General features: G+C 37.5%; 1 protein-coding gene across 3 annotated transcripts in view; it reads left to right on the top strand.

Annotated features, from left to right (window-relative positions):
• The window catches only part of BNC2 (basonuclin zinc finger protein 2), a 239,257-nt gene extending 227,698 nt beyond the window's left edge, over positions 1–11,559 (top strand). For 2 of the 3 annotated variants that reach the window (XM_034072691.1, XM_005154982.3), the window contains one exon: positions 10,747–11,559. In XM_034072691.1, coding sequence (XP_033928582.1) covers positions 10,747–11,407 — 661 coding nt within the window. In that variant the 3' untranslated portion in view covers positions 11,408–11,559. The remainder of the gene's footprint in view (positions 1–10,746) is intronic. The other variant, XM_034072692.1, reaches the window with a different exon arrangement.
• The last annotated feature ends 1,236 nt before the right edge of the window (positions 11,560–12,795 follow it).

The raw sequence follows: 12,795 nt of genomic DNA, 5'->3' as shown, positions 1-12,795 counted from the left end.
AAACATTCTGTAATTAATCAATGGTAGACATGAAGCTGTTGGCAAAGTCCAGAGCTGCAAAATGTTTAAGACATAAAACATTACAAAGTAATTAGAATGTGCTCCTTCAAGAGAAGGATTGCCTTCAATAAAGAGGTAAATGATAGCATCATGTTTATTGTGGACGTAGGCAGCCAGTGCAATATGATAAACTGCAGGAGATACACATATCAGTAATCATCCACATTATTAGTGTCATTAATCATAATTCTAAAAATATGACAGCAGCAGCCAACTTTTTGACCAATTTTGCCTCTGCCTGTTGGCCGTTATAACTTCACTAATAGACTGCAGAGCTCCTGTGTGTGGCAGTTTGCATTGAGAATGGAAGGTTAATTATATTTGAGCTGCTGATTCCTTCTCTCCTCGGAAAAGACTGAGCACTTTGACAATCCCCGGAGCTCACTGCTGTTAAACCAGTAAAAGTACTTTATTGAAATTTTCTTTGTTGGTCAGGAATGAGTAGATGTTTCAAATGAGATATAAGCGCCAGGCTGGGATGGCCGCTAATGTTTCTTCCAAAATAATCCTTGGACAGCAAGCTGAACTCATACTTCCCTTAGATGTCTTTGCACAGTCTCTTGTGGATGGGTAAAAAGTTGAGAATTTAATAACTGCTGACAATAGTATGTATGGAAGAATCTCTTAAGATTGAAATTACTGAGGAGTTGGGACGTCAGTGAAGGGAGGTTATAGGATAATCAGCCATCAGTTGACCTGAAAGGGGTACTTATTTGGTTATGTAAAATTACAAGTAGAGGAACCCTGTAGAAGTGCCACATTGTATTTGCATTTGTAGTTCCTCTGGTATTATACAAACAAACCCAGACTTTTTAGAAGAACAAAGCAGTGGGAATGAGAATTACCTTTGCATTGTGACCGAATGAAAGGGTTTATTTATTTGCCATGGAACCTGAAATCATACAAAACTGTCCCTGGATCTGAGGATTTATTATTAATTTGAACTTGTAATGCAGTTCGTAAATAGTCTATGAACTTTCCAAGCAAATAATGAATAATGTACTGATGTTATTAATATCTAGGAGAAAAGAATTGGTTTCAAAACAGAATTAGGTGAAGCTATGTTTTCTGCCTGAGTTTTACCTTTTTTGCATTTACTGAAACTTGATAAAATTCAGGAGTGGGATGCTGAACTGAAGGGCCTGTTTGCATAAAATCTTTTACATGGCTGTTGTAACAGTGAAATAAAATAAAGGGTGAAAATGTCTGATTTTTTTACATGTAATATTTAGATTATTTAGGGTTGAAAAGAAATGTTAATTCATGCAGTTTGGCACAAATTCTGTGTGGAAGTTGCCTCAGTACTTCTTATGAGGAAATACACCTTGTGTGAAGGACTAGCAAAATACTTCAACACATGGGAGATGAGGGTCTAACACATGTCAGCTATGCAGCACACCAGTATAAACTTTTCCATAGCGTATGTGTAGTTGATGGCAGTTGGACTGATTGTCAATGGTGCTGAGTACCTGTAATTTCCACTGAAGGATTTTGTGTTACATCAGATTACTTTCTCATGAATGTAACATTGCTACAATGAATTAGTTCACTTAGGAAATATTCTGTCAGATAAATCTTTTTCTTTTAAACTTTCTCATCCAGTCCGGATGTTAGACAAGAGTGCTGGCTATTTTGTAATGAGTTTGTTTTGCTTCCAGGCAGCTAGTAAAGTGAGAGGTTGAAGTGTTGCAACACAATTTTGATCGTTTCTGAGTAACTTGGCAAGTATGCCAGTGGTTGTGCTTTTTGTTTGTAATATCTTTTGATCTTTAATGGACAACAATAGTAATATATTAAGAGAGCGACATGACCTTGATGCTTCTGAGCACACACAGCTGTTGTGAAAGTGTAATTCTGTTCACACCGTAAGGACCGTCTCTCTAAACACCTTAACAGGTATGTACTGAATTATTGGGCCTTTCAAGAATCCTGAATCTGTCAGATTTTACATTTCAAATTCTTTGGTAGAAAATATGGCCATCAGATATCAATTCCACATTTAACTTGAGTATTTGCTAACAGTTGGCTATCCTGCCTCCCCAAATGCCATCTCTGCATTGACATTTTTTATGCATTCCACAGTGATGACAAATTGTTTTCACACTGTAACTGTGGATTAAGTATGCAAAAGGCATGTTTGCCACTGCCAACAAACCAATAATTCTCACTAACATCTTCAGAGTTACAACATTTATAAAGTTGCAAAGTGGAATAAACAAACCATCTGTTTGGCTTTACCATATATGTCATGCTCTCTTATTAGCATATTACAATTCATTTAGTAAACAAATTTGGTGATTTCGTTCATGTCAAAGTTAGAGGGAGCTTGAAGATGATTAACATTCCTGGGACAGGCACATTAATACATTGCTTCCTCTGCAAAGTTAAATGGCTTCTCAGGAGAATCACCCCTTGTTGACAAGATGAGACTGTCAATTTTGTTTGCCTGCCACATTAGGGGCCGTAAGGGGATGGGAAGCTCTGAGAAAGAGGAGCTGTGTAGGCAGCATAATTCACTGCGAATTGAAAAAAGAAGTCTAATTCTGATAAATGGTCGACCCCAATACATCCTACCTGTTATTACAACAGACGTGCCGTATCTGTGCAGTAAATTAGTTAAACCCCTAAAGAGTTTGATGGGAGCTTATCTTCAAGTGAATAATTTGAGTGTAGAGGGAGCTGTCTTCGTGACCAGTGTGAGTGATTTGTTTCATATTGAAAGGGATTGAAATGACTGAGCTCCACATCTTTAATTTGCAAGAACTTGCTTGTCCTTTATTTCCTGTATTTAATAAGCACTGTTTTTTTTTCACTTTTTTAATAGGTGCTGAACTGTATTTTACCTTTTGGATTTTCTTCCTATGAAAGGTTAATATTTTTCAGATTCTATGCAATTTAAAGCCTCAAGAACTGATGTTATTACCCAAACTGTTCATGTAGAAATGCCATGGTTTCATTGGGTAGTATAGTATTTTGTCTTCATTTATTGTTCTAACATGTAACCCCTACCCCTACTTTTCCCCTTACATTTAGATGCAAAATAAACGTGATCAAATATATGGATGTGCTACTTCACAAGCTGAAACCTTGGCTCTGTTCAGATAAATGGGAATTTTATAATTTTAGTCAGATAAGGATTTCAAACCTTTATTATCTTTGCTTAGGTTTATGGATTTATTTTTTTATTTTTTAACTACAAACAAACAAACAAACAAATAAAACTGCGTCAAAGCCTGCTGGTAGAGTGTCAAAATTAGAACAAAAATTAACTGAGAAAATAATTTCTTTAACAGTTACTAATTAAATTCCTGGAACTGTTTTATTGTTGATTCTCTTAAGTAAATGTGGGAAATTATTGCTGCTTCCTTCTTGAAGAAATATCAGAATTAGGGCCACATCTTTTCTCATAAATATATACATTGTTATATTTAGCCAGAGTCTTACTTTCTGGTTCTTTGATTTTAGCTGCATGAAACCCAGCACTGAAAAGCATAAAATTCTGGGTTTACTTTCTGTTCTGTTCACATATTCTGAGCCTTTCTATGAGCTTCAGGCTTAAATAAACAGGAAAGGAACATGAAATGGAGGTAAGACCACAATACTTTGCTGAAATTTTTAAACACACCCATAAATCTTAATTGACAGCCTTTGAGGTGAAAAGAAACAAAGAGAACTTTGCTTTAACATTTAATTATATTTAAAATGTAGGCTGAATACTAAGCTGAAGATAGAGGTGGAAAAAGTCTCATGGGAGGAATAACTAAAGTTTCCTTGTTTATGGTATTTTAAACCTGATTGGCAGTGCTTAGTTTTAGACTAAATATAGCAGAAGGATGCCTTGTATGGAGCCTGTACAACCTGAGCAGTTTCTTCAGTATCCAACTTTAAGAAGAGGTTTACCAATCTGTACATAAACCATCAGACAAATGTATACTGCCTTTGATTTTGTAGTAGAACATTCTTCAAACTGCTGAAGATTGTGTGGGTTCATGTTTTATAAACCAGTGGAGCTTCTGTCTTCTTAAATAAAAAAACCAAACAAAATGACTAAAACAAACCCAAACAAATCTACTATTACCTGAAAGAACGGAATTTAACAGAAAGTAATTTAATGTTGATTTTTAATGCATTAAGTCTCCAAATACAATTTTAATGTATTACTTAATGCTGGGATCACTTATTGTATCCTAAAGAAAAGCTACCAAAGACTGATGGTCCCCTGCTGTGACCTCCTGTCTGGGATTTCTTTGCAGTGTTAGAATGATAGGGTTGGGTGGTATTACTTTGGCAAATAGTGTATTTGCCAGAAAATGCATTTTCAGAACATATAAGTAAAACAGATTGGGATACTGATTTGTTTGGAAACACAGGAAGAAAAGGTGTGGTGGGATAGAATTAGAAATGTGGGAAATTACTCATTTCAGAATTTTAGTGAACAGTACAATGTGCTTTGACGTTTGAGTGAGATTTTCATCAGGGAACTTTGTCACTTACACCCAGCCAACAAGGAGCCAATAGCTAGAACATTTAACTGAGACATTGGTTGGCTTGGCCTTTCTGTCTGACAGCATAAGGGACTGGAAAATGGGTTTCCTTAGTCCCTAACTGACTGCCCTAACAATTACGCTGCTGCTTCATTCTCCTCTCTTTTTCTCTTATCCCCTTAATATTTAAGTATTATCATATTTTCTCTTTCTAAAAAGTTGAGCAAATAATGCTTAGTGGTTCATTTTCAACAGCCTGCCCTGTCCCAAACTGTGAACAGCGCATTCCACCCAGTTTTTCATGCAGTTAGGTTTGTGTTCCATATAATACTTGAATTTAAATAAACAGGGTACTCTTTATCATCCAAATTCCCCAGCTCTGCTGTGCACATCAGAGATGAGGCTTGCCCTTGTGCAGATAGGCGTGCAGGCACAGGTGCATCCAAAGTTGGCCTGGAGTCATGCATAGAATTCATGCCAGTTCCTTTGCCAGGACAAATTCTACTCTCTGATACATTTCTCCTCACTCATTTCAGAAAGAAATAAGAAGAGTGCCTAAATAAAAATAAACTAAAATAAAGCAGCCATTTCATTTTTCTTTGCAACAAATGGATAGTAAATTAACAAAATCAGACTCATAGCCAGTGTAGAAAGAAACTGCCCAGTCTGGATTTATGAACTGTGTAAATGGCAAGTACGTTTGATTGACCATATTTCCTAGGTCTTCTGTTGATGCATAGTGCATCTCTCACTACAGGAGCTTGCTAGTAGTAGGTGGGGTGGAACCAACAATGAATTCTAATTATGGAAGAATACTTCCGTGAACTTCACAAGAGAAGGCAAATGTTACCTACCACCAGTGGGATCATAGCCACAGTCAGAGATCTGCTGTAGTCACTGTAGCTCTCTGCACTGTGCTGCCACTGAAACTCTTGTCTGAAAGGGCAGTGGTGAACTGGGAGGTGAGATACCCTTGCCATTTGGCCCAAACCACAGATTTCACATGTATCATCATATGGATGGATCAATAAGAATCTTATTAGGTCAAATATTTTATGTTTTCTATACATATATATACCTCTGCCATCCATTGAGGTTCTTCAAGGTTCTTTCCCTGCAGATACAGCAGCAAGTGCAGTGTAAAGGACACCAGATATGGTCTTAAATTAGCTACCTCAGGTATAAGGAATAATGGAGCCATGGCAAGCTGAAGCTCAGCTGTTTTTGGCATACCTTGCTTCATGATTTTCCAACTGTTTAGTGGCAGTGCTTGTGCACTGGCACAAATCACTCTGTCCAAGCTGTGCCTCAGATTACTCATGGAACATTGGTAGCGTACCTGGGAGCAGTACTCAGAGAAGGAAATGATAGCACTGTAAATCACGTCAGGGAACAGAACAAGTATAGCAAGAAACTATAGGTGCTGTGGGGAGGAGCAGATGAACCTAAGACAAGGTGGCTAGCATTGGCTGAGAGCTAGTAGTGGACTTGTTAGGATTTGAGAGTGAAAAAGCAGAGGAGAAGTAGTTGGATTAGGATACAATATTCCAATTTGGTTTGGAGAAGGGGATCTGGAAACTACCGGAACAATTTAACATGGTTGAGTAAGTACATTTTCAAAAAAAAACAAAAACAAACAAACAAGGAAGACTAGCACTGGATGAGAGGAGGAAAAAATAGTCACATTTGTAAAGAGAAAAGATAATTTGCACTTGGCCAATATTTGTGATGCTAGATTTTCCTTCTCATATCTTTCTTTCTGCTGTTTGCAGCTATTTGGTCAGACTACATGTTGGCAATACTCTTCTGCCTTTACAGCTGAATAATAGCCTTCATAGCTTCATAGCAAATCATGCTTCATTTCTGCCCCTAAGCTAAACCCTATTCTATCTGGCAATTGCCAGTGCTTGCCTTTTCCCAGAAAGTGTCTCTTTATAAACTTCCGTGTCTGTACTATTCCTCTTTCTAGTCTGCTTTTATCCATACTCTTCTTCCTTACTTCCATTTTTTTTTTTATTATGAATCCATTTTTTGTAGCTGTCCTTACATACATGGGCATGTTCCTCCTACATATAACTTTTCACAATGAAACCTTCAGAATGCTGCTCTCAATCCTGAAAAATAAAATCTTTATTCAGGACACCATAGAAGCAGCACCTTGCACAGTATACTCAGTCTGTACCTCATGGTGCAATGCTACCCTTAGTTGTGTAGCAGATGGAAAAGGTGTGTAGGGTTGGTCTCTGAGCAGTCTAGACTGGTGCATCTGTGAAAATATACTTTTCCTTCCTTTTTATACCAACAATCATTCAACTACTGGACATATGAGTTGCTCATATCTTCAGCGCACAGTGTTTTTAGTTCTGAGGTTTTAGCCTCTGTGACTTTGGTTTTGTTATTTCAACTTGATGTTGAAATAAATGAACATTTTCTCACGATTTGTTCCTCCCATCCCTACCAGGATGTTTTTGCATATGATATTTAGGGAGAGTATTAAACACAAGTGAAATAGATTAAGAAATGAATGTAAAAGAATCAATTCTTTTGAACTGTGGTTGCATAATGGAAATCGACTGCTATGAATGAACCTATGTTCAGAAGTTATGAACAGCAGAGCTAATGCACTGCCATGAGTTCATCTTTATTATTGCATTACACCTGAATCAATTGATAAAGTAGCTTCTTTTTAAGGCTAGGAATGGCACTTAATTGAATAAAAGTCAATGTAATTATATTAGGAGAATCCAGCAGTACTGCTGACAGCGGAAAAGGGACACGACTGAGCAGAGTGCCAGAACTGATCCGCACATTTCTGCACATCGTTTGCCTGACAGATATTATGGGCTGGTACATACTTTAACTAGATTACTGATTGCCATTGCTGTAAGTGAGAATTGAATAAGAGAAGCATCTCTTCTTATCAGAGCATCAGCAGGGTTTGCATCCTTACACTGGTCTTTCTCAGAATGGCCTCTGTCCATCTGGGGCTCAGTAGCCCTCTTTAATGTGGTAATTTATTCTTATCTCTTCATTCAGTGAATGCTGGAGTTATTTTCATTGCATGCTTAGCTGCTGTTTTTCTCAGCAGCAAACCAAGAAAATAGGAACACAGATGCGTGGCAACAGTTACAGTTATCCTGAGTAGTTTCTACACTGCAGCAAATTCCTGTACCAGGGGAGTGAGGGGGAGAAATCAGAAGAAATAAACACATGAGCACTTTATGAGTAGTTTGCAGTTAGCATTATGATGATAAGCACAAATGTGCTTTTATGGTCATGTAATAATGCTGGTCAGTGTGGACAGGCCTTCACAGTAAGCATTTCCTGTACTGCACTTAGCAATGTTATGTGGAACTGTGTGCCATCTGACAGCAGCAAGGCAGGGGACAGCCAGGACTACTGTTTATCATTCATGTATGTGTGCACTGCATGCATCTGCTCAAAACTCATTTGTGGATGATAACGGGGATGCTGTGAATTTGCTTTGATTAATTTGCTTTATGTTTTTCATATTGTGTGTTTGAGTCAGTTTCCATCAGGACAACAGTCTAAGTGAGATTACAACTGACAAAAATACAGTTTCACAGTCAAGACGTTTTAAAAAAGTTTGTATGTTGTTGGTTTCAGATATTATTTTCTTTTTCTTTTCTTTTCTTTTTTTTTTTTTAAACCACATATGTCTGGACTGGAATGTGAATTTGTTCTCTCTCTCTCCTCCCCCCCACCCCCCTTTTCTTTCTCTTTTCTCCTCTTTTCTCTCTCTCTCTTTTGTGATCTCAATTTAGCAAAAGATTAGAAAGCTGATCTTATCACAAGGTAAGCTCAGCCTTCCTAAGTGCAGTGTGGGGATATGCATAATTACACGTCTGCTCCCTAAAAAAACAATGGTGCTGTACTTGCTTGTGTGAAAGAAGTATTTCCCATGTGGGAGAAAAACAAGGAATACTCTCCACTTTTTCCACCCTTGCCCATACCTCTCAACTGTTTCTCATTAGGAGAGAAATTTTCCATTCTAGACCCTCCCTTACTGGAATAATTTCATCCCAAGCAGACACGATTCAATTAGACTGCAGTTCAGTATCAGTTTTATGTCAGAGAACAGTTACCTGCATTTGCAGGTGAGTGGGACAGATCGCTTCTATTGGTGTGTTCTGTATTTATTCCCAAATGTCATGTGCAAAAGACAGATGAATCACAAAGAAAGTGATAAAAAATTACAGAAATTAACTCCACATCAATTTAATCTTCCTATATTTGCATTTTCCTTACTCATCTGCATTGTACTGCTGTACCCTGTTTGAGACTTCAATTGGTTGAGAGATATGTTTCAAAGGGTTTCTTAAAACAAAAGCTTTCAAGGCAATTTTGCTAATAGCTATTGTTCCCCTTTCCCCTCTTGTTCCTTTTTTTTTTATCTTTTTTTTGGGGGGGAGGTGGGTTTTTTTGTTGGTTGGGGTTTGTTTGTTTTTACTGTAGGATCTGAATGTCTGTAAAATATTTGATCCTTGTTGTGCCTTCCCTTGCCAATTTTATACCTAGTGCTTTTTTGCAAGTTAAAGTATTCCTATGTTAAAACTCTCTCTTTCTCTCTCTCTCTCTTTTCCTTCCCCTTACACCCCATTTACCCCCCTTCTTTTCCCTCCTACATTTGGGCTCTGATCTGCAATTTATAATGGGCAGACAGACTGGTGAGTCTGCATGTTGTAAATTGCGGGTTTGGGTCCTTAGCTTGCAAAGAATGTTATGCAGTAGAACTTCGCTAATTGTTTTTTTACTGATTTGAAAATCCAGTCACCCTCCAAAGAAACTGAGTAAATATTTGTTGTTTCCTCAGCAATGGTGCACATTCTGAAGAATAAACCCTAAAGTTTTCTAGTACTGAAAACTTTATACTGATTTCTTATTATTAAGCACTTTGACAAAATGAGCATGTTCTGTGGTCAGAGGTCTTTGATATCTGTCATGTTGTTTGTTGGTTGCACTGCTAATTCAGAAGATGCTGTTTTTCAAAGAGGATTTCCTGACACTACTGCAAATCAGTGAGGTTCTACTGCAATGGGTGAATAAAGCCAATGTCAAAAGTGGAGAGTAAAATGCAACATTTAAAATAATAGGCTGCTTTACAGTTACTAACCGAAAGGCTTATATTTTGTTTGCAAGCATAGAACTTTATTTCTTGAGAGCAAGGGCTTAGATTCTGTAAAACACCTGAGAATATTTTAACTTGCAGCTCTTGGAATCTGCTCCAAACCACTGACGTCAGTGATAGCATTTCCAATGTCTCTTGAGCACCCGTGATGACTTCAGCATATACCTAAATCAAAGGTCATGCTCAAGAGTTTTAATTGATTTGGGGCAAAATTCTCATTGCCATTAGTAAGGTCTTTTTGCTGGAAATTACACTGCTTGGGTCACTGAGCACTGCATTGGACACACAACTGGGAAAAGTACAGGGAGGAGTGGCAGTGTCCTCCCAGAAGGATGAAACCAGTGACTTTGGCTAAGATTTTAGGAAACTTTCATGTAGATTTCAGAGACTTGTTCTTCTAAACCCTTCAAGTCTTTTCCATCTTGGTTTGGCCCAATTCTGAATCCCTTTATACCAGAATTAAATTATCAGAATCAGGACCTCTGACTATGTATCATTCAGTTGCATTTATTTTTTTTCTCCTCATATATTCCACTCACACAGTTATGTGAGTACCTACATATATATATATAAAAATAAAAGATCTATTTATATGTATGTATAAATATATAAGGATATGGATATAGAGACAGACATAGATGCAAACACACACACATACTGCATATATTAATAATATTTTCTCTTGAAGCAAGGCTTTTAGGAAGGCCAGCAGGGATTCAGAAACCAAGAAGAGCATTTTGCATTTGCTGCTAGTGCAATGTATTATTTTGTAAATATCAAATAAAAGGGTTGTAGCTGCTGCTGGGGACTAATGTTGAGGAGCAGTAGCTGGAAAGAAAAACAATATGGGGGTGTGGGGCTTGTTTTGGGTTGGTTTTATATTGAAATTTGTTCACTTATAGCAAGATTGAATTTTCCAAGAAACATGGATTGGGGATATTTTTATGATAGATTATTGATAAATCAGAATTTGGATTTGGTGCTTGATGACTGTAGCTTTAATCAAAAATTACATGCGCTTTTCCTTTTCTCCCTTCCTTCTTCCTTTCTCAGACACAGTGCTAACATAAACCTGCATCGTAAACTGTTGACCAAAGAACTGGATGACATGGGCCTGGACACCTCACAGCCTTCTCTTAGTAAGGACCTCCGTGATGAATTTTTGGTGAAGATATATGGCGCTCAGCATCAGATGGGGCTTGACATAAGGGAAGACACCTCCTCACCTGCTGGTACTGAGGATTCCCATATGAATGGGTACGGCAGGGGCATATCAGAAGACTATATGGTCCTAGACCTGAGCACCACCTCCAGCATCCAGTCCAGCAGCAGTATTCATTCCTCAAGAGAATCAGATGCAGGAAGCGATGAGGGAATTCTCCTGGATGACGTCGATGGGGCAAGTGACAGTGGGGAATCTGCCCACAAAGCAGATGCCCCTGCCTTAGCTGTAGGTATGGGCACTGATGTCCCAGGATCCCTCATGTTCAACAGTGTTTCGGTGAGCAACGGTGGGATAATGTGTAACATTTGCCACAAAATGTACAGCAACAAGGGGACCCTCAGAGTGCACTATAAAACAGTGCACTTGCGAGAAATGCACAAGTGCAAAGTCCCTGGGTGCAACATGATGTTCTCCTCTGTCCGTAGCCGAAACCGGCACAGTCAGAACCCCAATCTGCATAAAAACATTCCCTTCGCTTCAGTAGATTAGTTCAAGGATGGACACAGCATAATGCCAGCTCTCAGTGAGGGCCCACCACATCTGAACTGCCATATACAGTCTCCCTTTATATATATATATATATATAAAAATATACATATATATATAATCTTTTCTAACAAAAGAAAGAAACACCAGGTGCTTTTTTCCCCTTTGTTGGTTGTTGGGTTGTTTTGGGGTGTTTTTTTTACATTTTATTTGGGATAGAAAGAAAAAGGTAGGATCTTTAATTTGGGGGAACAGACCCTTCACAAAAAAAGCCAACAAAACCAAGAAACAAACCCGCAGAAAACTTGCAGTTGTCCCTAGTTCTATTACAATGTTCTCGGTCATTTCCAAAAGGACAGTTTGTTTTACTCATGACTTTTGCCTGAAAAAAGAATGAAAAACAACAACAAAAAAAAAGCAAACAAACAAAATGAGAAAAAAAAAATCTACTTAGTTGTCTTTGTGTCTTCTAAGCATTGGGGATAACGTTCTACTAAGCATGGCTGTTACACTTGTATATATATATTGAGCCTTGACAGGCCTATGATGTAAAACAATTGTATTGATGGTGGTTTAACTCTTATTTCTTTGCTTACTTTTTACAGTTACGTTCAGCTGTTAGATAAACAGGAGAAATAGTCTGCTGGCTAGTCCTACTCATTTATGTTAGCTTTAATGCACATTTTTAAAAGAACCACGGTCTTGTTTTAACTACCTGCTAGATATAAGTAATACAGAGGTACTGGCATGCTTTACAGTACCTGATCTAATACAGTTTTTTTGTCTTGTACTATTACATAAATCCAGTCATGCACTTTTTCGTACACTACAAGGGGATGTGTAATAATATCCATGCTTTTTTTTTTCCTTAAACTATTGCCATATTTTCAGTAAGTGTCTTTAAAAAATACACTTAGATAAAAGTGGTCTGGTCAGTATGAGGGCATGAATGCCAAACAAAGAGTGTTAGTGTTTAGTGTTAATACAAAAGTGCCAACTTTGCACACATTTTGAAAAAAGAAAATGTAGTTATTCACCATTACCACAGTTGTAGTTTTGGACTACAGGAAAAAATACTTGGGAGGGAAAAAGGACAAAGTGAAACACAGAATTCTTGGTGCTTTTGTCAAGTGCCAATTATTACTAGAAACAATAGTGCATCCTCATTCCTTATAGAGTTCATTACATAAAAGAAAAAAAAAGAATTGTTTCATATGAATCAGCGGAAACTTTTTTCTTTTGTCAAACGTGCATAATATTTGGGGATATAAATGCTGATACTACTTGTCACAGAACAAAGATGAATATAATTTTGTGTGCTTCTTACTATGGCCTGGATTTTTTGTGGTGTTTAAAAAGAATACAAAAAGAACAGGGAAATAATGTTAACT

The sequence above is a fragment of the Melopsittacus undulatus genome, chromosome Z, assembly GCF_012275295.1.
Source record: "Melopsittacus undulatus isolate bMelUnd1 chromosome Z, bMelUnd1.mat.Z, whole genome shotgun sequence".
Lineage (NCBI taxonomy): Eukaryota > Metazoa > Chordata > Aves > Psittaciformes > Psittaculidae > Melopsittacus > Melopsittacus undulatus.
This window is presented reverse-complemented; position numbering and strand designations above follow the sequence as displayed.